Here is a 27,038-nt window from a genome sequence, read left to right as displayed (position 1 = left end):
GCCCTTATCCATTGACATTTGTCATCCATCTCTTTTTGTTTTTTTAAGATGATATCAGACTTTATTTTCATGTACATGTATATAACAACTGTGCAAAGTTAAAAAGAAAATTCTCAAGATTTTCTTCTGCAGACCACCTAGAGGTGGACAAGTTGTGTCATGAAATGTACTTGTCAAAGTTTTGTTTCGACCCCTGCATTATGACTGAATCTACTTTAATAGTGGGACTTTCAGTAATACATTGTTTAGGTACTTGGCCAGATGACAATTACATGTACTCATAAATTACATGTAGAGAACTACAACCTGCATATATTAGGAAGCGTGCTAAATAATGATCAACACAACATTCAAATTTTTCAGATACAGTCCAACCTTGATGTGTCAAACTCGGATTAGTCGAAATCTCGGATAACTCGAAACCAATTACAAAGTCCCAGCAAAACTCCCCTTACTCCAATACAATTTTACCTTGGTTGACTCGAACTTGGATGAATCGAAACATCGGATAACTCGAGATAATCAATCAGTCACCTCGATAGGGCTTTGAGGTTAATTAACCCTGATGTCTCGAAGTCAATTAATTAGTCGGAAAACTGATTGCTTTATTATAAACCATGATTGAAGTGTGTTTTAACAACAGTTAGCTTGGCTTTTAAAATTAATTTATGGACACTCTTTATGGTTTGATTTGTTTATTTAATTAATTTAAAATTGCGCATGTTGTTAAAAGAGACGAATTTTATTAATAACACGTGGGAATTTACACTAACAGTGATATTGGATATTTTGATATTTTGAAAAATTTTTTAAGAAATACAGATGAATTGTAATGGTATCTGACTATTTAATGGAACATCGAACAGACAATAGTGAGGGTTTTTCAACGACTACATTCGTTTCGCTAGTGAATTTGAAATTTTATCGTAATATTGTAGAGCACATGGTTGACGATACTCCTGATTGTGAATCAAATTAAGCAGCATGTTATGAACTATGACGTTTTTGATATAGAAAAAATAAAAAAGGAAATTTCACTAAAACACTCGGTGCCGTTCAGTATTTCAAACATGATATACAACATACAAAAAATATCTTCCTATATGAAATGCTTCACATTACGAAGTACCGTGTAAAGTGAAATACATGTACAAGCACAACAAATGATGTTACTACAGAAAGAATCATGGACCAAACTACATGTACTAGTATATCTGGTTTATCCTTGACCTCGGATTATTCGAACCTTGGATAACTCAGAACATTTTTGCATGGTCCCATCGACTTCGACTTAACGAGGTTCGGCTGTAGCTGTTTATTTCTGTTTCCTTGTTTTGATATAATTACTATAAATGAAGCTGGAAAAATTGAAATGAATTTTTTCAATGTTCCTAATTCAGTGCTTGCCTTTAGCTTCTAGCCTGAAGCCCAGGGCTAGTAAAAATTGGTTCGGGCTAGTGAAATGATATGTACTTTTCATGTTTCGGGCTAGTTGTATCCTACACAGTCCTCTATTATTTGGGCTAGTTGTTGAGAATTTTGAAGAAAGGACTAAACCATTTTATGATTGAAAGAATGTAAGGAAAACGAATTCATTTGTTCTTTATTTTTACATACACATGTACAATGTACCAAATGTATCGTTATCATTGAATTATTTGCTCATTAGTATTGAGATTGGTAAGGAAATTTTCCGCTTTTTTTTTTCAATGAAGTTTGCATTTCAGTTCAAGGAGACCTTTCCTTAAGGGTAAGGGACATAACTCTTGAAATCAGTGATATGTTTGTATCATATTCAATTTCATCAAAGCCTATCAAACTTTCATTTGAAACAGAATTACATCAGTCCAAGTTACCTTGATGCTTATATGACATTGATGTAAAATCCTGAATACAAACATTCCAATGATTTGTAAGAGTTGTGCCCTTACCCTAGATCTACCTCCTTAAGATTCAATATTAATTTTCAAACCCTCAATGGGCCATTTTCAATTACACAGTCAATTTATGACCCTTGCATGTTTGTGGAAAGTAGAAATGCCAAACCAATCATAATTGCACTGTAATTTGCTGTACCATTAATGCTGTGGCTCCTTGAATACATTTGTGTCATTTCTAATCGTTTGATACAAATTCATTGTTTCATTTATATATCCATTCCAATATATCATTCATCTACTAAAACACTAACATTGATTATGAATAAATAAAGAATTCTGTACCAGTATGGTTCTTGTTGTTTAGTTGTCTCTCAGGAAAAGGGATTGCATGCCCGACTCAAATAACAGAATATTGGAGCAGTTTGATGGTTGAGCTGTTTTAGAAGGAAATCCGTTGTTACCAGACAACAGGGTATTGATTTCCACAATTAACTGCAGTTACAGTCAGTTACATTTGTTAAGATTTATTGCAGGGCAGCTATTATGAGGCTTATTGCCTTTAGAAACTTGTTGCACAGAAGGGGACTGGTGTATATATAGTACATATCCTCCAACTTAAAGCTTAGGTTGATGACATCCCAGAGGAATGTCACATATAGGGTTTTATTACGGACATTTTATTGGATTTGCTTGACAGTTACAAGGCATAACACTGGTTAAGCCAAAGTCTACTACTTGACTATAGTTTTTTTTGTGACAGTGTTAGAGAAATATTTATATTGTACATGAAATGTTAAAGATGTTATATTTCTTGGAATTTTATACGTATGAGTCCCATCATTACTGCCATTCATTAATTGTAGAACTAAGCAGGGTTTGAAACTAACATTTCTAGCTACATATAGGTAGCACAAAGGATTTAATGATCAATAAATTAAGTAGTCCTCAAAATTATCTTGTGTCTCTGTCTTTAGGTATAGTAAAATTTAAAAAAATGATTTAGGTAGCCCGAAGGACTCCCCCAGGGGTTTCATTATTTATTTGCAATCCAGGTACTTTTGGTTTTGGAGGAGGTACTTTTCATCATTTTGTGTAATAATAATTTATGAAATTTAAAAATTCAGGAGATACCTTTTAGTAGTTTAGAAGGGTAAACAGTTCTAGGATTCCCATTACCCGTTAGCCTGTGGCAAGTGAGTTTTCAGGTTAGGAAAGTCCTTTGGGAGCCTTTGGTTACCTGTTGGGAAGTCAGTTTTAAAGTTTGGGTATGTGAAAAACGAGTCCTTACTTTCCCGACCTGTGGCAATTATTTCTGAATTTATTTCAGCAGAATTTAAGTTTTATTCTTTAGAAAATGTAATTGTTTTGTTTTGCTTTTTTATTCATCATGATCCTATTGGCGCTTGCAATTAGATCTCTTTTCTTCCATTGAAGTGAAAAACAACTGTGATGCAAAAACAATAATTATCGATCCGAAAACGGTAAAATAAGAAAATTCAGATTTCAAAATTCGTAATTTTGAACAGATGGATAGTTTCTTTCATCATTATATATTCGTTTGCAAATAAGTATGAAATGTATTGAGGGGAGATGGGTCATCTGATTCTGAGAAAGGTGACTAAAGGGTAAAAAGCTATAAAAATGTAAAGTTTTTTTCATCATAGCTATGCCCAGCAATATTTTTTAAATGCAATACTAAATGTTTGAATGATGGGAAATTCAAAACAAAAATGGATCTCCAGAGTTTTGGCTTCACATCCTCAAAAGAGGAAGAGCCCCCTTTAAGAAACCAAGACGTGATGAAGGGATAAAATTTATGATAAAGAAAAGAGAAATCGTTCATTTGTACCGACCCCTGACTATAAAGGGGACCAAACATGTCAAAGGACATATAATTAATCCAATGTTATCTCAGCCTCAAAAACGTGTTGAACTTGAGCCTGAGGATAAATAAATGAAGAATCAAAATTGTTATTGCCTTGTTATCTAAGTGTATTCATATGTAAGAATCAGACAGTAAAAATACATAACATTCTCTGCTTCTTAGAAATGATTACACTTGTTACCAAATCATATGACACATAATTGTCTTTGAAATGTTACTTTCAGTGTGGGTAAGTTCATTTAAAGTCTGGGTAAGTCATTTTTTTTTAGGCCACTTACCCGTGAAAAGTCGAGTTGACCAAAAAATCCTAGTGTGCACAGGACTACCAGACTACTGTTAGTGTCGAACCCTGCTAAGTAGTCGTAATTGCTTTTGTTAAGGGCATTATATATAGCACAATACAGGCTGTTTCTTCCAGGATAAAACTCGACAGACCCTTTTAAGTCAAGTTGATGAGCATGATCGATATACTCTTCTGTGAGGTAGGGCTTCAGTAGAACAAAAAAAAAATTTTCCTTGTGGAAGTATATATTGAGCATCATCGACTGCCCCATATATAGTTAACTAACACAGTCTATCAGTGATAGGGATTGCCGTGAATCATGTGCCATAGTCAAATTTTCTCTTAGTATGGTGCATTGAGTGACTAATGTGCTGTGTCATGTGCGAGCATGAACATGTCTTATAACAAGGTTTTTATTAGCTGCAGGCGAGATTACATATTCTTGATCGTTTACTCATTTGAAAGAACAATGAACATTGTTTTAAAGAATTTAAATAATTTGATAATATCAGGAAAGTGGACTGGCAGTCCCATTTGGATTTGAAAATGCCACTGAAGACATTTTTCGAGTTGGACCCAAAACAAAAGAAGTCATTTTTTTCAAAGCCTTAGGAAAATATTAACGATGGTAACCAGAATCAAACTGCAATTGTTGTAGCTGGACATGATTATGACCCCCTATTAAAAATATTGATGATGTTGGAGTCATGTTATCTGGTCTTAAAGCCCACCAAAGAATTTCCAAAATCTGATTGTAGTTAAGCAAAGAAATAGGCTCTTACCTATCATTTGGGATAAACTACTTTGGGTCATACTAATAGGGGATCTTTGGACTATAATAAAGCACTAGACAATACATCAGTATAAGAACTCAAACAACAAAGAAAAGTGATCTGATGTGACAATTTATTGACATGAGCATATGATACAGTTATATACAATACTGTATAACAAACATGTCATCTCTTAATCAACAACTGATCTGCAGTGTCAATTAAAGTTTGTTTTTGCTGCATTTGGTCTTCAATATCTACACCTAGCTGGCCGTTGCTGCTATTCCAAATTTCAGACCGGCCCTATATTTCCTATAAAATCCATATCTTTTTTGGCAGTGCATTATAATCCCTGTATTTTTGTTTGAAATAACCTTTTCCCCTATATTATCCATATAAAATGAAATTAGTAGGTTGAAAAATTGAAGAAGTAATAATTTTCTCCTTGATTGAATAGAAAAACCTGTTTTTCTACATGTATATACATATATGACCTGTTTATTCTACAAGTTAAAGACAATTTTACGTTACAGACCACCAATTCAACCAATGAGCATTTGGAACGTATGCAAAAATAGTCCTACACAGAAATTACCCCTGTTCCTCATAGTGCTGTCAAAAAAGTTCTCATCTCAATTAAAAAATTTTAACAGTTTCTGAAAGGAAAAACATTTCTGTTCATTTTATAGGTGCATTTTGCATCTTGTGATGTGAAGCCTAATCTCCATAATGATTTCTAAATATACCCCTATCTTGTGAAAACACTGGGATTTCCTATGCTATTTATAGACACTTCACTTCCGGTGACCAGTACTGCACTGCAAGTCTGCTGACCCCACATGCCATTCTGAGGATTGTGAGCTGACATATGTAGAATCATGCTGATATATAGTTCTCTGCAGGTTAAAGTTAAGGTAAAGTCCAGAGAAGCCATTGAATATTGTGAAATTGGCATAGAAGCCTATGGGAAGTTGAATTAGTGGTTTTTAGCCTATAGTATGTTTTTTTTTCTCCGAATTTGATTTTTTTTTTATTATTTTACTTTTGTTGCAAAGCGGGGGACCTGGAGCACTGCTCTTGTTTTCATTTTTTTTTAAAATATATTTGTTAGGAAAGAAAGGGGTGGTGGTGGTCATAACCCCCTGCTTATGGGTATTGCATGCTTACAAGCTCGTTGCGGTATTCCACATGGAAAAATTAGAAGCCATGAAGATAGTTCAATATGTTATACATATGTATAGTTCAAATTTATGACGTATAATGCAAAAATAAGTGTTTGATCCGCTTTGAATTAACAGTTTATATAAGAGTAAGAACAATATGTGAGAAAAAAGTATCGATATGAAAGTATCAAGTGAAGTTAAGATCTGGATTGATTAGTAATTTTAAGGGTTATGACGCATGAATCATCATCCAACTTGTAAGAGTTGAAATGGAGTCCCAGATTTTCAATCTAGCATCTGCATGGCATGTGAATCATATAGTCATTATAATATGATGGCATTAACAAGGTTGAAAACTAAAACTGTTTTTGTTTGTGGTATTACAATGTAGAAGAATGAGACAAAACATGTATTAGTAGCTCATCTTGCCTTAAGTTTTTGTCTTTGCCGTCTGTCATCTGTTGTAAACTTTTCTTTGAAAATCTTCGCAGAAACCACTCCATGGATTGTTACCAAACTTGGTTACCAGCATCTTAAATAATGTATCTATTATATAGATCTAGTGTAAAACATGGATGCCTTTGCTATTTTTAAACCACAGGGGTCAAGTCACCAATTTCTATATACATCTCATAAACTAAAAGAGATATTTAATAGAGGTTTCCCAAGACCAATTTAGCATGGCGCTGCTCCATGCCTTCAACTTCTAGCACCATACTGCCCTCATCATGAATTTTACAATGTGCCCCAGGTGGCCATACCCAACTTTCAAGTTACAATATTAATTTAATTATTTTCAACTAATTTGCATGGTAGCATGTACTCCTGTTGTGTTGACACCCATTTATGATACTTTTACATTATATCATACTAGGGTGAAGGATGTTTATTGCAGATTTCAGTAAATAAATAGCCCTAGTGTCAAGCTGGGGTGCCCCAAATGAAACCCTCTATAACGGTTGAGTGCCCTCAAAATACTTAAATAACCATGCCTTCCCAAATTCCTGGGGAATGCTCTATATTAGTAGAAAAAATGTGGCCTTCAGTCTTCATCTTGAAGAGTTCTGCTAAATTCTACATTAGGTCATTTTTTTTGCAATTTTTGGCCAATATCATGTGAACATTAACAGATAATAAAAAACTCTGAATTGATGAAATAATCCTTTTGATAAATCCTACAAAATTCTTTTGGGTCAAAATAGTCGGATGACTCCTTGTTAAGAGTTATTGCCCTTGACAGGTGGAGAAAATGAGGTCTTTTTTCCAGTTTTTAGCCAATACTTTGAGAACTAAGATAGAACAAACAATCAATTGAAGATATGATTCTCATGGTTACAGGCCTACAAAAGTCAGCATTGGGTCAAAGTTGTAGGATTAATCCTTGTTAGAGTTATTGCCCATGACATGAGAAAAATGAAGCAGCTGAGCAATTCAGGATCCTTAGAGCCTTTGATTTATGGTTGTTCCTGTTAACTTCCATTGTAATGTATTATTAACAAAACAGAAATGCATTGACTTTAAAAAATATGTTTCAATCACCGACCATTCGATAGTAGTCAATTATGTTCTTAGTCTTTAAAGGCAATTTTCAAGCAAATGCTTACACTCTGAATGCACAGTTAATACAGTGAATGATTATGTGGTATATTAATAGGTTTCTTTGTATTGACTCTACATCCTGTATTTTTTAATACCCCCCCCCCACCTTGTAAACAAAGTTTGGTTGGGTATATTGGCTTCACACTGTCTCTCCATCTGTCTGTTCCTCTGTCTGTCTGACTATTTTCTTAGGAAATTGCAGCATTGTGATGAAACTTGGTGGGATGAAATATAACCACATGGAGATATACATACTGTCAGGAATTTATGTTTGGATAAAAATTGTAGAAGTGACTGTTGTTGAACTGAGGCATTTTTTATGCCCCCGCAACGATAAGTTGGGGGGCATATTGTTTTACCCCTGTCCGTCCGTCTGTAAGTCTGTCTGTCTGTCTGTCTGTAATTCCATCCGTAATTCTGTCCGCACTTTTTTTGAAAATCCTTGAAGATATTGAACTGGTTTTTCGTATGTGAGTCTTTCGTGATTAGTTACAGATCGAGTTAAAGTTTCGTTCTGCTACGCTGAGTTTTACCAAAAAAATGGGCCCTGGACTTTTAAAAATTCCATGGAAATAACAGTTTTCCGCACTTTTTTTGTAAACCCTTGAAGATATTGAACTGATTTTTTGTATGTGAGTCTGTCATGATCAGTTACAGAATGAGTTAAAGTTTGGTTTTGTTACGCTGAGATTTATCAAAAAAATGGACCCTGGACTTTAAAAATTTCATGGAAGTAACAGTTTTCTGCACTTTTTTTGTAAACCTTTGAAGATATTGAACTGCTTTTTGGTATGTGAGTGTGTCATGATTAGTTACAAATCGAGTATAAGTTTCATTCTTCTACACTGAGTTTTACCAAAATAATGGGCCCTGCACTTGAAAAATTGCATTGAAATAATAGTTTTTTCGCTTTTTTTTTTGTAAATGCTTGAAGATATTTGACTGGTTTTTGGTACATGTATGTGAGTCTGTGATGATTAGTTACAGATTGAGTTTAAGTTTCTTTCAGCTATGCTGAGTTTTACTCTAAACCATATGCGGAGGCATCATTTGTGTCTCACAGACACAATAACATATCTGACAAAGTGCTTTTTACAATTATGAGTTATGATATAGCTGTATGGAGGTTAAATGCGGGGGCATCACTCTATCTAGTTTTCAGCAAAACTTGGTCTCATGTGTTGTCAGCAACTTCTCAATGACTTGCAGAATTGTTATGAAACTTAAAGGTGTGAGATTACCGTATTGGGATGTGCATACTGTCAGGAATTTATGTTTGGGCAAAAATTGTAGAAGTGATGGCTGTTGGACTTATGTTTTTTTAGCTAAACTTGATCTCCTGTTGTCTGCAACCCCTACTCAACAACTTGCAGGATTGTTATGAAACTTAATGGGGTGTTAAATTACCATATTGGGGTGTACATATTGTCAGGAATTTATGTTTAAAAGTTAATTTGCGTCATATTCTGTCATTGTGTTGTCAACAACAAAAAAATAATACTGATTGTGGTTTGGGAGTAGGTTGTTTTATTTTAAAAATTGCAGCAAATTGTGTGTCAAAAGTGCTGAGTCTCTTCTCCATAAAAATTGTCTTCAGTGCACATTGGTCACCAAATGTACAGGATTCATTAGGCTGTGGGGGTATTAGTTCTTTTTAAGGGCAATGTCTAGTTGTGGTGAAAATTGTGGTTAAACAATATCAAAATGCTGTACAGATTTTGGTTAGTTAAAAAATTTACATTTTACATTGCCAAAATTGCTGGATTGACTGGTATGTTATTTCCATGATGGCAACAAAACATTTTGCAGATTTCACACATTCCAATAACTTATGTTAAAAATAACCATAATTCTACGTGCTTTACCTCATAACTTCAAGGAGCAATCAACTTTTTATTGCGTTATAAACAAATTATACCAATCCCTATTCCTTAAATTGTCCAGAGTTTTTTTGTCTGTAATTATGATTGTAACAAAATTTATTGAAATGGCAGTTATTAGGTTGAAGTTTCTCAGGTTGCTTTAAGTGATAATTTTACAAGTTGGAGATCAGAAAAATATTATCTTTGAAGTATTGATTTGATTTCATTCCTTTGTACATAAATATGTGGAAATTGAAAAAATTGCTCTGTCTGCTGTGTGAATACAATCTTTTATTTTAAATGGAAAACTCCGTTGTTTAATCAATCGGCAAAGCCAATATTCGTTTGGTATTGAAATGTTGTTTTGGCATTTTGAAGGAAATGTAGTAACTGGACCATTCATAACCATAAAATGCCTCAATTTCCGCTCAAGTAGCAAAAATGGAATGATGTAAGAGCCTTTCATGTATTTGATGGGGAGAAAGACGGAAAATGTGAATCAATGTATTAGTGGGTGGGTAAACTATTGAAAATCTTTCAGTTATCCCTATAATTAATGGATCAGTTTTGTCATTGAAGCATTAAAGAGATGATCTTTGAAAATAAAAGGTTAGGCTACACAGTGGAATCTATCTATACTGAACTTAAATGAAATGTGAAAATCTCCGTCTACACTAAACCTCAAATTAACGAGAAACCTGTGTAAAAGAAGCACATTTTGACTTGCTGTCAGAGAGCAGGGTAGGATGATGTGTTATACATATGAATAACTTAACAAACCAAATGGGGCCACACTTAAAATGATGTTTGTTTTCCCTTACTTGACCCTAGCTCAAGTCTGGGTAGGTTTGTAGGAAATTTTTTTTCTGAAGTTCATATGATTTTATAGAAGTAAAAACCTTGATCATAGAAGTGAAAAATAAATAAAATCTTGTCAAAAAATGAAAATTTAATATTGGGTAGGGCCAGTTTTTATTGGTAGGTAGATTAAGGGGAAGCAAACTTAATTTTATTTTTGGATTGGGCTTTAACATCCCATATCCAAGTAAAAAAAAAAACTGAAACAAACATTGAGAGGTCTTGAATTTTATATGGTCTTCAACAAAGTAAGTACGCGTAAATTCAAGTCAAATAACAAGCTTTAGAAAAAAAAAAATATAAATGCGCTGTAATATTGACGATGATGGAAAGTTGATTTTTGGGTTTTACCATGTTTTAATATTACTCTACACAATAAGTGGTTGGTATATTGGAATCTTCTTATCTGTATGTTATTCTCAATACGTGTCATTCCAAATTTTGTCACAATTATTTATGCTTTTCATGGATTAATTGATTTCAAATTTGGTGTGTGGCTTTATATAGATGGGTGCTGTACAATATCAACCTCTTGGTTTGTGGGATTTCATTATTTTTACTGTATGGAAGATAGTCACTCTTGTCACAAAAAAAATCAGCTACCAGTAGATGGATGGGTTTAAAATTTGGTGTGTGGTTTAATATATAGATTGGATATATAGCATATGCAATTTTTGTTGCTGTTGCTAATTCCTGTACGAGTGGGAGATACTTAGCGTGACACAGTGTGCATCTTCATGTATGTTTATATTTTCTTTGGCATTAGTAATTTACAAACCCAAAAATTAATTGGAAGTACTTCCAATGCATGCATTATACTACACCACTGTCCTTATACAAAATTTGTGCATATATACTGGTATTTCGATTCCCACACCAAAATCTAAGGCCATTTTGTTTACTTAAAAGGTCCCACTTGCATTATATTTAAAAAAAATTATGGATTAGAGTTGATAGTTTTACACGAAACAATGCCACTTTTTACATTCAGTGTAGTATAGAAAATTTTTCGTCATCTCAATTACTGCATACCACCATTATGAAGGAATTGACAATTCTTGGCTATTCCACTTTAATTTGTATGGCAATAACAATGTCGTTAGTCATACTCTGGTAATACAGTTATACATTATGAAAATGCTATTTAGTTTGGTAGGAATGAGACAAATTACTATTGAGAACATTCTGTTTCCTACTTAATGAGCTGTAGTATTCAGAGATAGTAAAGCCTAAATGGATTCTACATTCAACTGTTACTGGTAATATCTCGTGCTAATTTAGGATTAAGCAGTGGCAAGTTTTTATCCATAGATGTTTGTACATTTGTTACTTTTGGACTTTCCTTTTTGAGCAGATGGTTACAAATTTTGAAATTTAGAGTTAAGTCACCCACTACCCCAGTAAGTAGGTACTCAAATAAAAAAAGACAGAATCTTGGCATTTTCAATAGTTAAGTTTGGTGATTGGAGGAATAAATATGATAAGGCAGATTACAGATTTTTTTTACCCAACACACTATTCTTTTAGACATAATTGCATCATTTTATGTAAGGGTGATGATAGTGGAAATAAAAAAAGATTTTGATTTCTTAAGGTAATTTAAAAAGGAGGTAGGAGGATGTTCGCCATCTCATGAAAAACTCATTGAGAGGTGCCACTCCAATCTCTTGAGAATGTTACATGTATTTTAAAATAGATTTTCTGATTGAATTGTTTTAAGTTCAGGATGTATATGGGAGAACACCTGCTGGAAATATAGAGCTTTGTAAACTATTATCATATTGGTTGTTTAGTCTAAGTCACTCTCTTTATTGAAGGTTAGGTAGTGCCCTTGTCGTTTTTGTTTTATTTGTAAGTTATTTCTTTAGGGGTTGTCATTAGGGTTTCAGTTTAAGGAGGGGAAGGTTCTGGACCTTTTTCAAATTTCAATCAATGGTTCACTTCTTGAAAATGAAAGTTCATTCTAAGTGTCAGTTAAAATGGTTGAAGAACCAGGACACATATAAGTTTTCAAAGGTCAGAGGTCATAAAGTTAGGGTCATGGAGCTCAGACCACCACTATTTGAACTCCAGGTTTCATTCAGTGTTCCTTATACAACAAGTAATTATTTTGTAAGTCATACCCGTCATAAATGACTTTCAAAGGCAGTGCAAAATCATGGTCACATATATAACAAGAATAGATGTGCAGTGTTTGGGAAGAAAATTTCGTGAAGGGGCCATTTTCAGGATTTTGGAAAGATGTTTTAAATATGAAGGGGCCATTTGTTAACAAACCATATAAATTTCTTTTATGTGAAGGGGCCATTTTCTGTTAGAAGGGGCAAATTGCCCATGGCCCCTTGCCTTCCCAACCCCTGGATGTGGTGAATATGTTATTGAGACCACATCCCCATCAGGATAAAAATTGTCAGCTGAAGGTCACCCATTGGTCTTCAATGAATGATGAGGAAATCCTCAAACCACAGGGCAGGTTGCAGCTGGCCCCAAAACAATGTACACAGGTACAGCAAAGTAGTTGCCCCTATTTACCTCAGTAACATAAAAAACAATGTGAAAACAAAACAAGACATTGTCACATACAGAGGCCTCAGAATGCACTTCATTAGGATATTTTCTCTTCAGACAGGTTATTGCTTAATACAGATGGTTGCTAGGTTGCAGATGTAGATTTGGCAAGAAAAAAGTCTAGGATTTTCTGTACTTGTGGAAGAAGATAGCCATATAGCCAAATGCTGGTTGGATTCATGAATTTTGAGAAAGGATGATCTTTTTGATACATAATACATTTGTCCATGCATTTACTCCACTAATAATTCACTAATACTTATTTTCTAATACTGCTAAACAGATATTGATATTTGCCAATGAATTCAATGGGTAAATGTTTAGTCAATCTTATTACCTTATACATTGTATTTCAGTTAACTCCAGTAAGGAAGCAACCATTTGATTTCTATGGGTGGGGCTAGGATCAGATTTTGTGTCCTGGATTTTTTGTTTTAGTATAATTTGATTTCTGACCTGCCTTCTTATTTTTTACTGCAGTCAATCCTGGATTTTTTTAAACAAGATTTGGAATGCCTTTTTTCTACCACTTGCATCCTGCTTTTTCATTTTACACAGTTGTTCATCTGGATTTTTTTCAACCATGCATAATGGTCCTGCCTTTCTATTTCAGATTTGATCAAAGTCGCCCTGCCCCATAAATATCAAATTACTTTATTTCAAGAGGGTAACACAGTTTGTAAATACAGTGAATACACTAATCTCCCCTGAGGCCCTAAAAAATAAACAAAGATTCAATAATACATTTTTTTAATTCTCACTAACATACAGTCTCACAAAGACATCAACTCTGAGTAAATAGCATCTCAATCTGTTTTTGAAACTGAGGCAGTTTTTGAAATTTCTTACTGTTGTTGGGTGGTTGTTTCATTGAGTTGGACTAGAGTAACTAAAAGATCTTTCGTAAAGTTGGGTTTTTGTTCTTGGAATAGATAAGTTACCTTTGATTGTGTTTTGTAATGAGTGAGAATTGTTATCAGATATATACTTTGTCTTATTAGAATGATACAGTGGAGCTTCATTTCTTATTCTTTTAAAACTAAGAGTGCATTTGTGATATACATGTACATGTATCATCCTGTTTTCAATTTTCAACCATTTAAGTTGATTGAAGAAGGGTGCAGATGGTGCAGGGAAATCTGGATCAAGGATTAGTCATAGTGGTACAACCATTTTTTATAGTTTAATAATGCAGTTCAGATTTTCCTGACTATAGTCAGGTTGCTACCTAAAAAAAAAAGAATGGATGAAAATTTAGTTGAAGCATTGTATATCTATTTATTTTAAGAAGAATATTTAATCTTTTAAATAATTAGATTGAGATGTTATGTAACTTAATATGAAATTGATTATGAAAGTAAAATATTATGTGCCATGTTACATGTAGATGCCTTGTAGGGAAGATCCATTAGTGAAATTTTCTTTTCATGGCAGCAAAGGGAATTTTACTTCTTAACTTGTCGTTGACAGGAAACTTTGCTTGCAGACAGAATTTCTAATTGGAATACAGTGAAATTCTAACATCAAGTCTAAAGTCTTCCGGCTTGTTAATCTGTAAAGTAATGGCAATTTTAGACGTAATGGCAGTTTGTGGCGTCAAATATTCCTATAAATTGGAATTGACATAAATATTAATCATAAATATACAAATACTGTGGGTGTCTTTGTACTTAGGAGTTCTAAATTTATAATGTTTTATGTAAAAGGATCTAGATTGTATACTTATGGTACAGTCCAGTCAAGATAATTCTAGATAGTGTTCTTTCATTTTTCACTCATACACTGATGTACTGGTCAGATAGTAGATCTCATCATTTTCCAAAATTTTATTCCACTATGTGAATTGTTATATGATGGTTCAATTTTAGCGTAAGAAATCAGCAATCCTCAAGATGTTTTTTTCTTAAATTTTTGGCATGAACATGTTTCCCAGGAGAGTATGAAAAATCTGTTAGGGAGAATTACTTTCAGGTGAGAACTTCTCTGTTTCCAGTACGTGTATAACTTTCTAAGGCTGTTGCAAAGTTCAGAATTCTGACATGTATCTTACTCAGTATTAAAGAACAAATTTAAAAAAAAAAAACACAAAACAAAAAAAAACAGCAAAAACAGGCAGGTCACACAACATTAGGGATTTACTGAAAAAAAATATCCCAGAATTATGATGTTCTTACTTTTGTGGTTATGTTAAACATGTGAAAATTAGTTTAATCATATTCTCCAAAGGCAAAAATCTTAGTGATATATCAGGAATAGACTGCAGACAGGCAGTTGCCAAAATTTGTTTGTGTTTTTATGTTAAACAAGCTTTGTTTGAATCTATCTTGTTTTTTGTATATGAAAGGTCTTTATTATATAAATTTTGCTGTATTGTTTTGGGAGTAATGGATCATTTTATTCTAAAAGATGGGTGTTTGCAGGAAAATCTTGTTGATGTCAATTTGACCGAGTCTTGTTTTAAGAAATCAGACCAAGAGAGATATTTATTTCCTTTCTAGTACATGTATAGACTAAGGAGTTGTCCCCTTTATAATCTTTATTCCTATCTTGTGATCAGTATCTACAAAGCAGCATGCGAGTAATTATCTTTGTGCTTATTTCAATCTAAAAACTGCTTTAAAACTTCTTTTTTTTTCTTACCATAAGTCACTCCCTGCCTGGCTCTTAGAAATAGCTATGTATAGAATTTTAATGTTTATTCCACTGTCCATCCATTGTTCATTATTCCTTGCAGTAACAAGTACTCTTCCTTAACTGTTCAATTGACTTTCATAAAGTTTTATAAAAAAAGTTGGATAATACTTTCAATATCCTATTTAGATGTGGTGATGCCTACATGGGAGATAATCCATCTTAATAGAAATTAGGAAAGGGGAATAATACATTGAAATCTGCTCATTGTGTAACCTTTACATTTTTTTACTTACAGGATGTTTATTTACAAGTAATCTCTGCAGTATAGGAGAAGAATGCATAGACGGTAAGTAAAAAAATTCCAGGGACGTATCCAGGATTTCAGGTTGGAAAGACATAAATAGAATTGATAAACTGCAACAAAGTACATTCTTAGCAGAACTTGATTGAATTTCAAGGTCAAAGGTGAAGGTCATAGTAGGTTAAGAAATTTTTTCATGGTATGGGGCTGCCACACTTTTCATTGCAAGTGTATTTAAGAAATGAAACCAGTATTTACTATCAAAGCGGTTTGGTTAATAGAGCTTTAAATGCTCTAGGTATTTCAAAGAAATATGGTTGGAATACCCATCATGGTACCCATACTGCATAGACTCTGTTGATTGACCTCTTTTCTGTTATAAAATTTCTGTTATGTGCTATTTAATCTATTCTGGCAGGAATCTACAGTTTTTTACTTGTGGCTGTTTTTTTCTTTATTTGTCATTTTCAGTATTGATTGAGAATTTTTGTTCTGTGACCAATTGTTGTTAATAAAGGTTAGGTACTATCCTTCAAGAGACATTAAATGTGATTGAATATAGATTTTTGTATTAACTCTAAGGTATAATGGGAGTTTTTTACGTGTATATATGGTATAACTGTATTAGAGATCATCTAATTGTTTGTAACTCCGAAGGTTAAAGGTAAAATCAAGGGATGGTGTTTGACATCAGTATTAAAAATGTATTAGATTTATTTGTTTTTTATACATGTACATGTAATGAGTGGACAGTATATTACAATCATCTTGTCCAGGGATCACTTTGGGAGGGGGTCATGAGAGCCATTTTGTCCTAAAATACCTCCTGATTTAGATTATGATCTGATCAGTTTGGAGGTTAAATTCACATAGGGAAGCATGGACTTCGTCATTTCTACAAATATGGGGACAAAGGTGGACCTATCTCTTATCTGTTATTCCTCCTACACCATTGAGTGGAATTGAATGAAACTTTCACAGAATCTTTATTAAATGTGCCCATTGTGCACCTTCTATTTTAGATTTTGAGCCAAATTAATATGAAGGTTGAAAGGTGCATATTGTTAAATGGGGAAGTTGGGGTATCAAGTTAGTGAGCATTGCTCAGGGTTTTTCTAGCTTTCTTATAATGTCAAAATATACTTGTTTCATTCATATATTTCTTTTTTTTAAAGCTTAAGTCAATAATTTTGAATGCTACATTCAGTTTTGAAATAATTTTGAGTCTATCAAATGGCCACTACTCTTTTTAAGGTAATACACATTTAACCCACATGTAGATCTGTGTAATTTGTGTGTTAATAAAAAAATGTACAGAACTAGATAAACTGTGATACTCCTTTGTTCCCTCCCCAGAAACTTGCATAGAAAATTTCAAAAGTCCTTTAGATTGAAATGCAAAATAGGAGGTGCATAATGGCATCATGTGAGAATGTCTAAGGTTCATCAAATTTCATTCAGTGGTATCAGAAGAATTACAAATCAGATGATAGTCCCCCTTGATTAATGAATGGCAAAGTTCATGGTTCCCATAGTCATACAGATATAAATGTTGCTATTATGTACTTGTATTACATAAGTAAATCTCCATGCTTTAAGTTTTCAGAAAAGCAGAAAATGGATTTTCAGTATTTTTATTAAGTTCATGAATGAAATGTTTCTACAATCATTGTACTGTAACAATAATAGTTTAAACTTCTTATTTCTCATGCTTTGCAAGGATGTGCACCTTAAGAATTGACTAATTTTTTTCCATTCAGTCATTGCATTTAGTTACTGAATGGAACAGTTAAGTAGCACTCCAGCTAAGAATCATGCTAAATGTGACACATGGTTAGAAAGCTTACATATTTTTATTGTCCTCCGCCACAACGCAGAGCAGGGACATAGAAATGCTGGTGTCCGTCTGTCCGTCCAAAGCTTGTGGACACAACTCCTCAAAATTGTAGGATTGTTTGTCACCATATGTAGTTCACCATACTTAACCGCTATTTTGATTCGACAATTTTTATGGAAGTTATGGGACTTTGTTCATTTTTCACATTATTCGCAATAGGAACACCTTGTGGACACAACTCCTCAGAAACCACTGAACAGAATTTGACCAAATTTTGTAGGATTGTTTGTCACCATACGTAGTTCATTATACTTAATTACCATTTTGATTCGTCAATTTTTATGGGAGTTATGGGACTTTGTTCATTTTTCACGTTCTTTTTTGGGGGATTTTTTTTGTTGTATGAAGAGGTGCCAGTAGAAGATTGTATCTTTCACATAGTGGCTGAAGGTAAGTATATCATCTCTTGCATCCAAGTTGCTTTTATATGGATGGGACCCAGTTGTTCTTGGATAAGTAAAATCATTTTGTTTTCATTATTGTTGTTTTGGAATGCCTGCTTGATGAAAGCACATAAGTTTTGAATCTGCTATTTATACAAGTGTCAAACATTTGTAATTCAACTCTCTACAGCAGCGGGGGACATATGGCTACTCGTAGCATTCTTGTTTTTGATGTTTTGATAAAAATGTTATAGTTATGTGGCTTTTCATGTAACCGGTGCTCTTAGTAGATACAAGTTATATAGAATGTACTGTAGAATTCAAAATTAAGGGAGATAACTGTGTAAATGACACTGAAATACAATAGAAAGCATTGGATTTTCAATGTTAGTCTCCTAAGAGCAGACAAATTGGATTGAATAATTATACATTTCATTATATAGGCCTGTAAAGCAACTTAATTACAGAAGTAAAAATATGTAACCTTCTTTGGGGTATATCACATATCACATATTACAGAATTTGCACGTTTCTTACAAAGACTGCTACTTAATTAGTATGTTTTCACTGTGAAACTTTGAAAAATTGTTAGTGAGATTTAATATATAAAGTAATGGGAACATAGGATGTTGCAAGTGAGATTTTTCATGCTTAGACTCTGAATGGTAGCAGGGGTATTCTTTTTAGATGTTATTAGTACCTGGTAGCTATGAGTAATGACATTTGGGGTAAATCAAAGGCTATAGCCAAGTTTTTTTTTTCTTTTTTCTGTCTTCATTATCATATTTCTGTTATACACTGTATAATGATTGAAGGCTTTAGTCTTCATCAACTTTATCTGCTGTCCCACTTTTCTCACATGAAAGGTAAGCATTTGTTTTGAAGTCAAGTAGTTGACAGTTGAATGACATGACCTAAAATTCCTGAGGCTTCAGTCTACATCAGCCTTGCATGCTGCTTTGTCACTAAGTATGAAAGGTAGCCTAAGAATTTGAATTCAAGTCTCTGCTTTGAATGACATGACCTAATTCTCCTGGGGTTTCTGTTAACTGCAGCTAAATTATGTCATTTCCAGAAGGTTAACTTTAGATCTACTCATGGAAAAACAGACAAGGTCTCTTGAGAAATAGAATACTATAATAGATGATCAGCTGAGTATTGTATGTTGGTCAGTTTGAGACAATAGCATGCAGTTTGTATGGATAATGTGTTCTTTGGTCAATGGAATATAGAGTAGACTTGTATTAATTATTTTTACAAGTATTGCATGCAATCTTGCATAGTTTTTCATTTTAATAGTATTGTTGGCTTTTTCTTCAGTTTAGTGTTAATATTCATTCAATGGCATGTTCGGTGTATGATTAAGTTTTATATACATGCATGAAGAAATAACCCTGAATAAAAAATTGTTGGTGGATATACGGTTAGTTAATGCTCTGAGGTTGATGGCCTTTATCCTATGATATAGTTGAAGTGCACAGTATTTATTGTGGTGGCCTGGTCATTAGTGTTGTGTCAATAATTATCTTCTTAGATAATAGGGGTAGAAATAAGAAATTTGTCCACCTGGTCAGATAGACAAGTTTTGCCAAACCTGAATTGATCTGAAGTGACATTAACTTGCCCTAACGATATATTGAACAAAATCTGTTTGACCTGCTTGTAATGCATATTTCGACCCTGACATGATAACATAAGGTTTCAGTATCGTATTAATTTTCCCATAGACTTCTATAGTGAAGTGCATATTTTTAGGATTTTTTAAAAAATATGTAAATTGATTCAATAAAATTTTCACTTATGTAGCATTTCTGAGGACATGTGAAAAAATAATATCCCGCAAAGAAAATAGGGTGAGTCCTCGAAGATTGGACAGAAAAGTAGTCTTGAACTATAAATAGCCATTTTCCCTACGTTCACTTTCGTTTTGCACTCATCAAACCAACCTTTTCAGTGGAACATTTTTATATTATTATATTAGATTTTCTTTTAAAAAAGTTCTTCATCTTACAGTGTGATGTTTGCTCTATTTTATAAGTCATTGTTCATATCTTTTGACAGAACATTAGTTTGTAGAGAGGCAAAAAGAAAATGCACTATATTTTAATAGCATCCATGTTTTGATGTACACCTGCTCAGGGATGTGCAATATGATACTGGTACCATAACTGCCCCAGTGGTCTCAGAGTAGCTTGCTGAGGTTGTGGGTTTAATCCCCTGATGAGTTATACCTGAGAAATTAGTAGCCAAGCACGAAGTATTTTAAGGATGTATAGTGAAAAGTGGTTTACTGACAGTCAGAAAAATGTGTTTGAGTGATGTGTCATGTCTACCTGCAGGTTGTTACTTTTCTGAGCTAGCACAATAAAGAACAAAGCAAGTACTGTTCCTTTTGGTAAATCTTTCTTGTTGTGAAATGCATGGAATATCTGCCATAGAACATTAAACTGTAATCAATCAATCAGTTTATAACAATTGATTGGAAGTCAGACATTGAGAACTGTTCTGAACAATATTATCAGGTTGGAATTAATGACAGATAGTGTCTGAAAACATTGAAATATTTTAATACCTTTTAGACTCAATGATAGTCCTAATACATTAATAAAATATATGGCATTGTATTTATTTTTTTTTTATTTCAATATCCCTATTTGTGAAATTATTCCTTCCTTTTATCATGGATTAAGATAACCTTGGGAATACCTGGCATCATGGAATTAGTATATCTTACTGACTGTAATTGGAAATTTTATAGTGATTTTTTTAATGTTATTCTGTTATGGTTATGTTTTAAAATTTTATTACTTTAATACCTTTAAGTTTGAGAATATCATGAAATTTATTCAGTCTACATGTTCTAATAATTCTTTTGAAAAGTTCAGCATGTGAACATGTGAGAAATGCATGCACCTGCTATAGGTATTAAATGTTGTACATGTGACTCTTTCAAATTGATTTGTAGAATAATAACAGTTTTGTAGGTTGAGTTAGAACCAGCATCTAATGAGTCTGAAACTGTGAAATGGGATATACTGTTAATAGTACTTTCTGTTAACACCTTAAGCAGTTACAAAATAAAAAATTCTGTATGTTTTAGGTGTTGATGAAAAGGTCATCTGAAAAAAGACTCCACTTTTTTAAATATATTTTCACTATTACATCAGTAACACTTTCAGTGAGTGGCTGATAAAATCTTATTAAGTACGAGTCCATATAAAATTCAAACACTGCATGTGGTAGAGGTGATTCATGGTGCAGAAAACCCACTTAACACAGTTGTTTCTCTTTCTACAAAAATGTTAATGTAATGTAACATATGCTATATTTTCTAGTTCTTTCTGTATGTTTGAGGAATCTATACATTCATCTCCCACTTAAAACAATCCATATCAAACCAAATCAAGAACAATAACTCTTGTAAATTGACAATTCAAATGCAACAAACCAAATCAAGAACAGTAACTGTTGTAAACTGCCATTCAACCTTAAGAAACCAAATCAAGAACAATAACTCTTGTGAAGTGCCATTTTCATACACAATCTTCATAATTTTTTATCTCAAGGTGCAACAACCAAATGACCAACTAACACTAGTTATGTTGTATATAATTTTATCTGAATTAGAAATAGAAGTGAGATTGGAGGGTTTTGACAGGCACGAATCAAACTCTTGGGATTTTTATAGATTGCTACTATTAGTGCCAGTCCTACTTCTTGTTGAATGATAGAATGGGCCTCCAATTTTACTACAAGGATTGTTGTCTCCTTGCAAATCTAATTTCTGTGCTTTCTGTCTTGAAAGTAAAACCAGTGGAAATTATTTAAAAATTCCAACAAAAAATTGGATCTTACTCTGTGTGCAGTTGACCATCAAATTAATTTTTTACAATCAAAACAGTTAAACTTCTGCATTTTAGGATCTGTTGATAAATTTCAATCTTTTGCATGAAGTCACAGAGGATGTCTTTTATAACAGAGTGCAAATCAAACAAAAAGATGATGATGATGTCCTCTACAGCTTGTGGTTTCTATGGTTGTGAAAATTAAGTCCTTGTTTTAATATATGAACATAGTAATATAATATAGAAATAGAACACGAATTCCCTGCATTTCACAAAAAGGTGGTCTTCATGCGCAACTCTTAAAACTATTTAAATTCATTTAGTTACAGTGGCCATTTTATTTACAAATAAAAAAAAATGTGATTCTCTGCTGCAACAGGTTCACTTGTACAGATTTGATGTGTACTTCTTTCACAGTGACATAACACAAGTATGCTAAAATTTGTGTAGGGCAAATTTTGTGTACATTTTAAACTCTCATTGGTTGAATTAGTGGTTCGTAACCTAAATTTACTTAATTTGAAATTGGAAATACTGTGGAAGTACTTTAATTCATGGATACTAATTTTCGTGGATTAGTTAAGAAACACAAGTTCATGGATTCATGAATTTATGGTTTTGAGGCTTTCAGAATACACATCAATGGAAATCTCCTTTTCGATGGGAACAAAATTTCATGGATTGGCCCTCCCATGAAAACCACGAAAATTGGTACCCCAAGAACAAAGTACTTTCACAGTAACACATTATGTTCTGTTTGTGGAAGTCAAAATCAACCAATCAGGGACGTTCTATAAACAAGTTGCTCAATGGTGAGTAGGAATATATTTTGACCAAAGGTGAACAAATAGAAATTTATAACAGGGTAAGATTAGACAAATCTTAATTGGCCCTTTTTTACTAATTTCATTAGATGGCTTAGTTGTTTACCCTGCGAGGTAAATGCTACATTTCTCATCAGATCTCTATTGGTTTCAACCAATTTTTGATAGTTAGGTGTTGTACCTAACTTGCTGAGCTACCTACTGCTCAGAAAATTAGCATGAAAGAGTCTAAAGCAGGTTTATCAGAGTTGAATTACATTTATAGATATATTTGATCAAAACTGTATGTAGTTTATTGCAACATTATACCCCCTTCACATACACATATTTCTTAAAGTCCTAAGTTATTTGCAAGCAACTGTATTTTAAAACTCTTCGACATTCTTAACAGTCTTTATAACTTGTAAACATTCACAAATCATTTATATCAATTTGCAAAAGGAGGTGAATTTTTTTTTACATGTTAAAATCTTTTACATGAATGTCCACAAATCTTTTTTGAAATTTTTATTCATAAATTTTTATATTTCTGTCTGTCAAAACTCATTGGAGTCTTTTGAAATTTTGTTGCTAGTTAGAACATGATATGTTGTGCATACTACCATAAAGTATAATTCACTGCAACCATTGGAGTTATACTACTTTGAGTTTTGAAGGCAAAATAAACTTTAATTTGATGTTTATCATGACCTTGTTAACATGTCCAATAATGAGTACAAGTATTATATTTGTTAATATGTGTTAATTCCAAATTTGCACCCAGGTATGACATTGCTTAGCTATCAATGCTATCTTTAAAGTGCATTTGGTTCCATGCTGAGCTCCATATTTTAATTGATCAGAGAGAATATAAATTGTAATCTAATGACATAGGTGAAGCTTTACTGATAAAAATGATGAAAAATTGTATTGTTTAATGAGGATCAAATTTTCTGTTTCAATGACTACCTAGGTATAAATTACAATATAAAGGGTGTGTTGAGATTCTAATGAGGAATCAATGAGGCAATAAATGTATGGTCATATATCTTAGGAAATGATCAATTAATTTTTAGATTAAGGCTCTATAGAATCAATTCTTAGTTTTAACTGGGGACTGGGTGCCACAGAACTTTCAAGTTATCACAATATTTGGATACAAGTCAGGTGGCAGGAGTGTGTGTGAAAGGGGGAGCTTATGCTTAGAAATTTTGCATGAAACAAGCCTTTTATCCCTGTGTGGTTGTTGTCTCTTTGACATATTTACCATATCAATTCTCCTTGTATTTCTATGCCTTGCCAGTAAAGTTATTTCACCAGTATTTGAAAGAGCATAATCTGGTCCACAATTTTGCTCATGGGAATAAAAATATACTTTCAAATTGGATTTGTTTTAATCGTACGGCAAACAGATCAGGCCCTCATGAAAATCCACCCGCCCATCCAAAAAAAAAAAAAAAAAATAACCATCATGCCTTATTTCAGTTCAAATTTGCCCTTGCATTAAAAGGGTGGTGATAAAGGCCATATAAACTAGTTTATATAAACTGCATATCTCATGTGCCTGTCCACAGCTAGATGTTCTTTATGTCATTATTTATTACTTTTTAGTTTGATTTAGAAGGTTTTTAGATTTACTATTTTTTTTATTTAGATTATATGCTGGTGCATTTGTTACATTCCACCATATCTGTTCTGTTTTCTTTTGTATAAACGTTTTTTCAAAGGTAGAAACAAGAAAGAATTAGTGAGTTAACAGCAAAATTACAATATCATTGTTTTAGAATTTGGTATAACTTACCATTTTGGATTTGAAATTAGCTTTATGGTCACTTTAATTTTGTGAAAAGACTGCTTCATATATTCTAGTTCCTGATAGCTCATTGAAATGAAGACCCTTTCATTTTAATAATGCAGGGTTCATCATCAATATTCTAGCACTGTTGGTTGGGTATTTGTTTTGAATTTTGTGTTGACTTTCATATTGTTGAATACAATGGTAATTTCCAATGCAATTGAACAAGGTAACTCAATGTTTTTATGCTCAACCATTTACAAATATTGAATCGGATTTTGTACCAGATATTGACATTATTCAAGGAACATTTTATTGGACTGCATGCAGTCTTTTAATTCTTTTTCCTATTGACAATTAAGGTGAATAGATTGTTAGCCCACTCAGCATAGAATACAGCAACAACCCAGTATTGACTGAACACAAGTTGTCTAATTATACCTGGTTAGATCAGACAGCTGAGACAGGTATCACTTCCTGGCTTGTGATTTACCTTTAATTAGCGAGGAATCAATAACACTGGGTGGATGGACCAAGATTATTTAATGACAATAATATATATTTACCTGTATTGCTCGAAATGTGTCAGTCAAGGGAGTGGTTCCCTTAGTTAAATCTCATAGATTAAATTTGCAGAAAAATGTCTTTTCTTTTTTTTTTGTCCATTGCTAGTATCAAGTTGGAAGGCAAATTGTTTTACTCTTGTTCATCCTTCTGTCCATCTGTCTGTCCTGCAGGTTTTCACATGATGACTCAAAAACCTTTGTACAAATTTAAATTGAAACTTTTATTCATTGAAGCTTGAGCCTTTTGTCCCTGTGATTGTTGTCTCTTTGACATATTCGCACATATCCATTCTCCTTATATTTCAGTGCCTTGCCAGTGAAGTGGTTCTGTCATATGATTTATTATTCCCCAACTTGCAAATTGATTTTATTGAATTTTTATGTTTCTGTTCTTACTTTCAAAGATTCTGATTCATGGACACAAATCTCATTTCCCTTAGTAAGAAGCCTGCCCATAGTTTCGTGTCTAGCCGTCGTAACCCCTTAATTGTATAACCTGTTATGTGCATATAAACCTCAACTTAGTAACAAAAAACATTGATGGTAAATCTTGACATTTAATTATATTGTTCATGTTCTTTATACCATGTTTATCGCTTAATTAGTGGTTCTTTCTTGTTATAGTCCCTCCATGACTAAGCAAATGGATTTTTGTCAATTATAGCTGTAACTGTTCAAAGGGAGATAACTCAGATTTGTTCAATGTACATTGTGAAAGATGAAGAATAGTAGAAACACATGTGCTTATAGCATTTGTAAGACTCATTCTAATTTCATTGTCCTTTACAGAATTTCCAATGTAGAACATATTGAAATCTGAAAATGAATTTTATTTTTTACCTCCAGATGTCCATACACTGCATTACAATGCAAATCTTTTCTTAACATTTTTATCTGATAGAACTATAGATTTGTCATTTTGATCTGTAAATTAACATGAAAATGTTTTGCATTTAATTCTGAACTCAACATTATGTACATGACAAATCTTTATGCATTTGAATGGTAGATTCCTATTCTCATGAAACCACACAGTCATATGACAAGACTGACTTACCCAATTATAGCACATACATGTAAAAATATGATGTTCAGGAGATAGAATTGACAATAACCTGATGAACTGCCTACCTTGGTAGTTAACTTGACTTTTGACAAGATAATTAAACTTAAAGTTTTAATCTTTTTGTAAGTAATTCAGTTGACTATGAAATATAATTCATTAGGTGATTTTCATGTAATCATGGGAATATGAATTCTATCTCATGAACATCCTCATTGTATGTGTTACCACAGTAGATGTCTACAACTTAAAATGAAATGTCAAATATACTTCATTTAAAATTTTGTAGAAGGTACATTTTATTTTTATATGAAAAATGATAACTTGATCCGAAACTTTTATGATTACATATTGGCACTTTTAAGGATTATCATGGCTCCATCTTGCTTTACCTTCAAAACTTGAGTACTAAATATTTCGGAGAAGATAAAAGATAATTCTGAATAAATCATTTGCTATCCAGAAATAATCAGACAACATTTTTACTAAGGGAAATAAGGTAAATCTTTAAGGGACCAGAGTGGCTATATGCACTTTGTGGTTGGTAAATATGGGCCATGTTCAGGTTCTTCTCTTATTGCCCAAATACTCTTAGCAGGAGGGCCACGTGAATCAAATACCCATGGTACACACCTGAGAAGATTTGTGTCAGTGTGGGTTGAGCATCAATAAACTTTGTTGCAGATAAGATGTATATGCTCTGCTATTGTATATTACACCCATAACTCACATTACTTTGATTATATTAAATTCAACTTTACGTGTAATTTTGCTAATGGAAAGTTTCTGTCAAACACACTCTTCTTGTAGTTCTTTAGTGTAATCTGATTTAAAAGAGTACAAAAAAAAAGAAGTTGAAGAGTAATCAAGGGAACCAAGG

The 27,038-nt window shown here is 32.9% G+C and overlaps 1 protein-coding gene across 5 annotated transcripts in view; it reads left to right on the top strand.

Annotated features, from left to right (window-relative positions):
• Positions 1 to 27,038, top strand: part of LOC148603533 (receptor-type tyrosine-protein phosphatase N2-like) — a 136,763-nt gene that overhangs the window by 4,648 nt on the left and 105,077 nt on the right. For all 5 annotated transcript variants that reach the window (XM_088554054.1, XM_088554053.1, XM_088554052.1 and 2 more), the window contains exon 2: positions 15,801 to 15,851. In XM_088554054.1, the coding sequence (XP_088410180.1) occupies positions 15,801 to 15,851 (51 nt within the window). The remainder of the gene's footprint in view (positions 1 to 15,800; positions 15,852 to 27,038) is intronic.

This window comes from Perna viridis, chromosome 11, assembly GCF_037379345.1.
Source record: "Perna viridis isolate PV_CMFRI_1.1 ecotype Kerala chromosome 11, ASM3737934v1, whole genome shotgun sequence".
NCBI lineage: Eukaryota > Metazoa > Mollusca > Bivalvia > Mytilida > Mytilidae > Perna > Perna viridis.
Note: the sequence above shows the minus strand (reverse complement) of the source record. Positions and strands in the feature narration are given on the sequence as shown.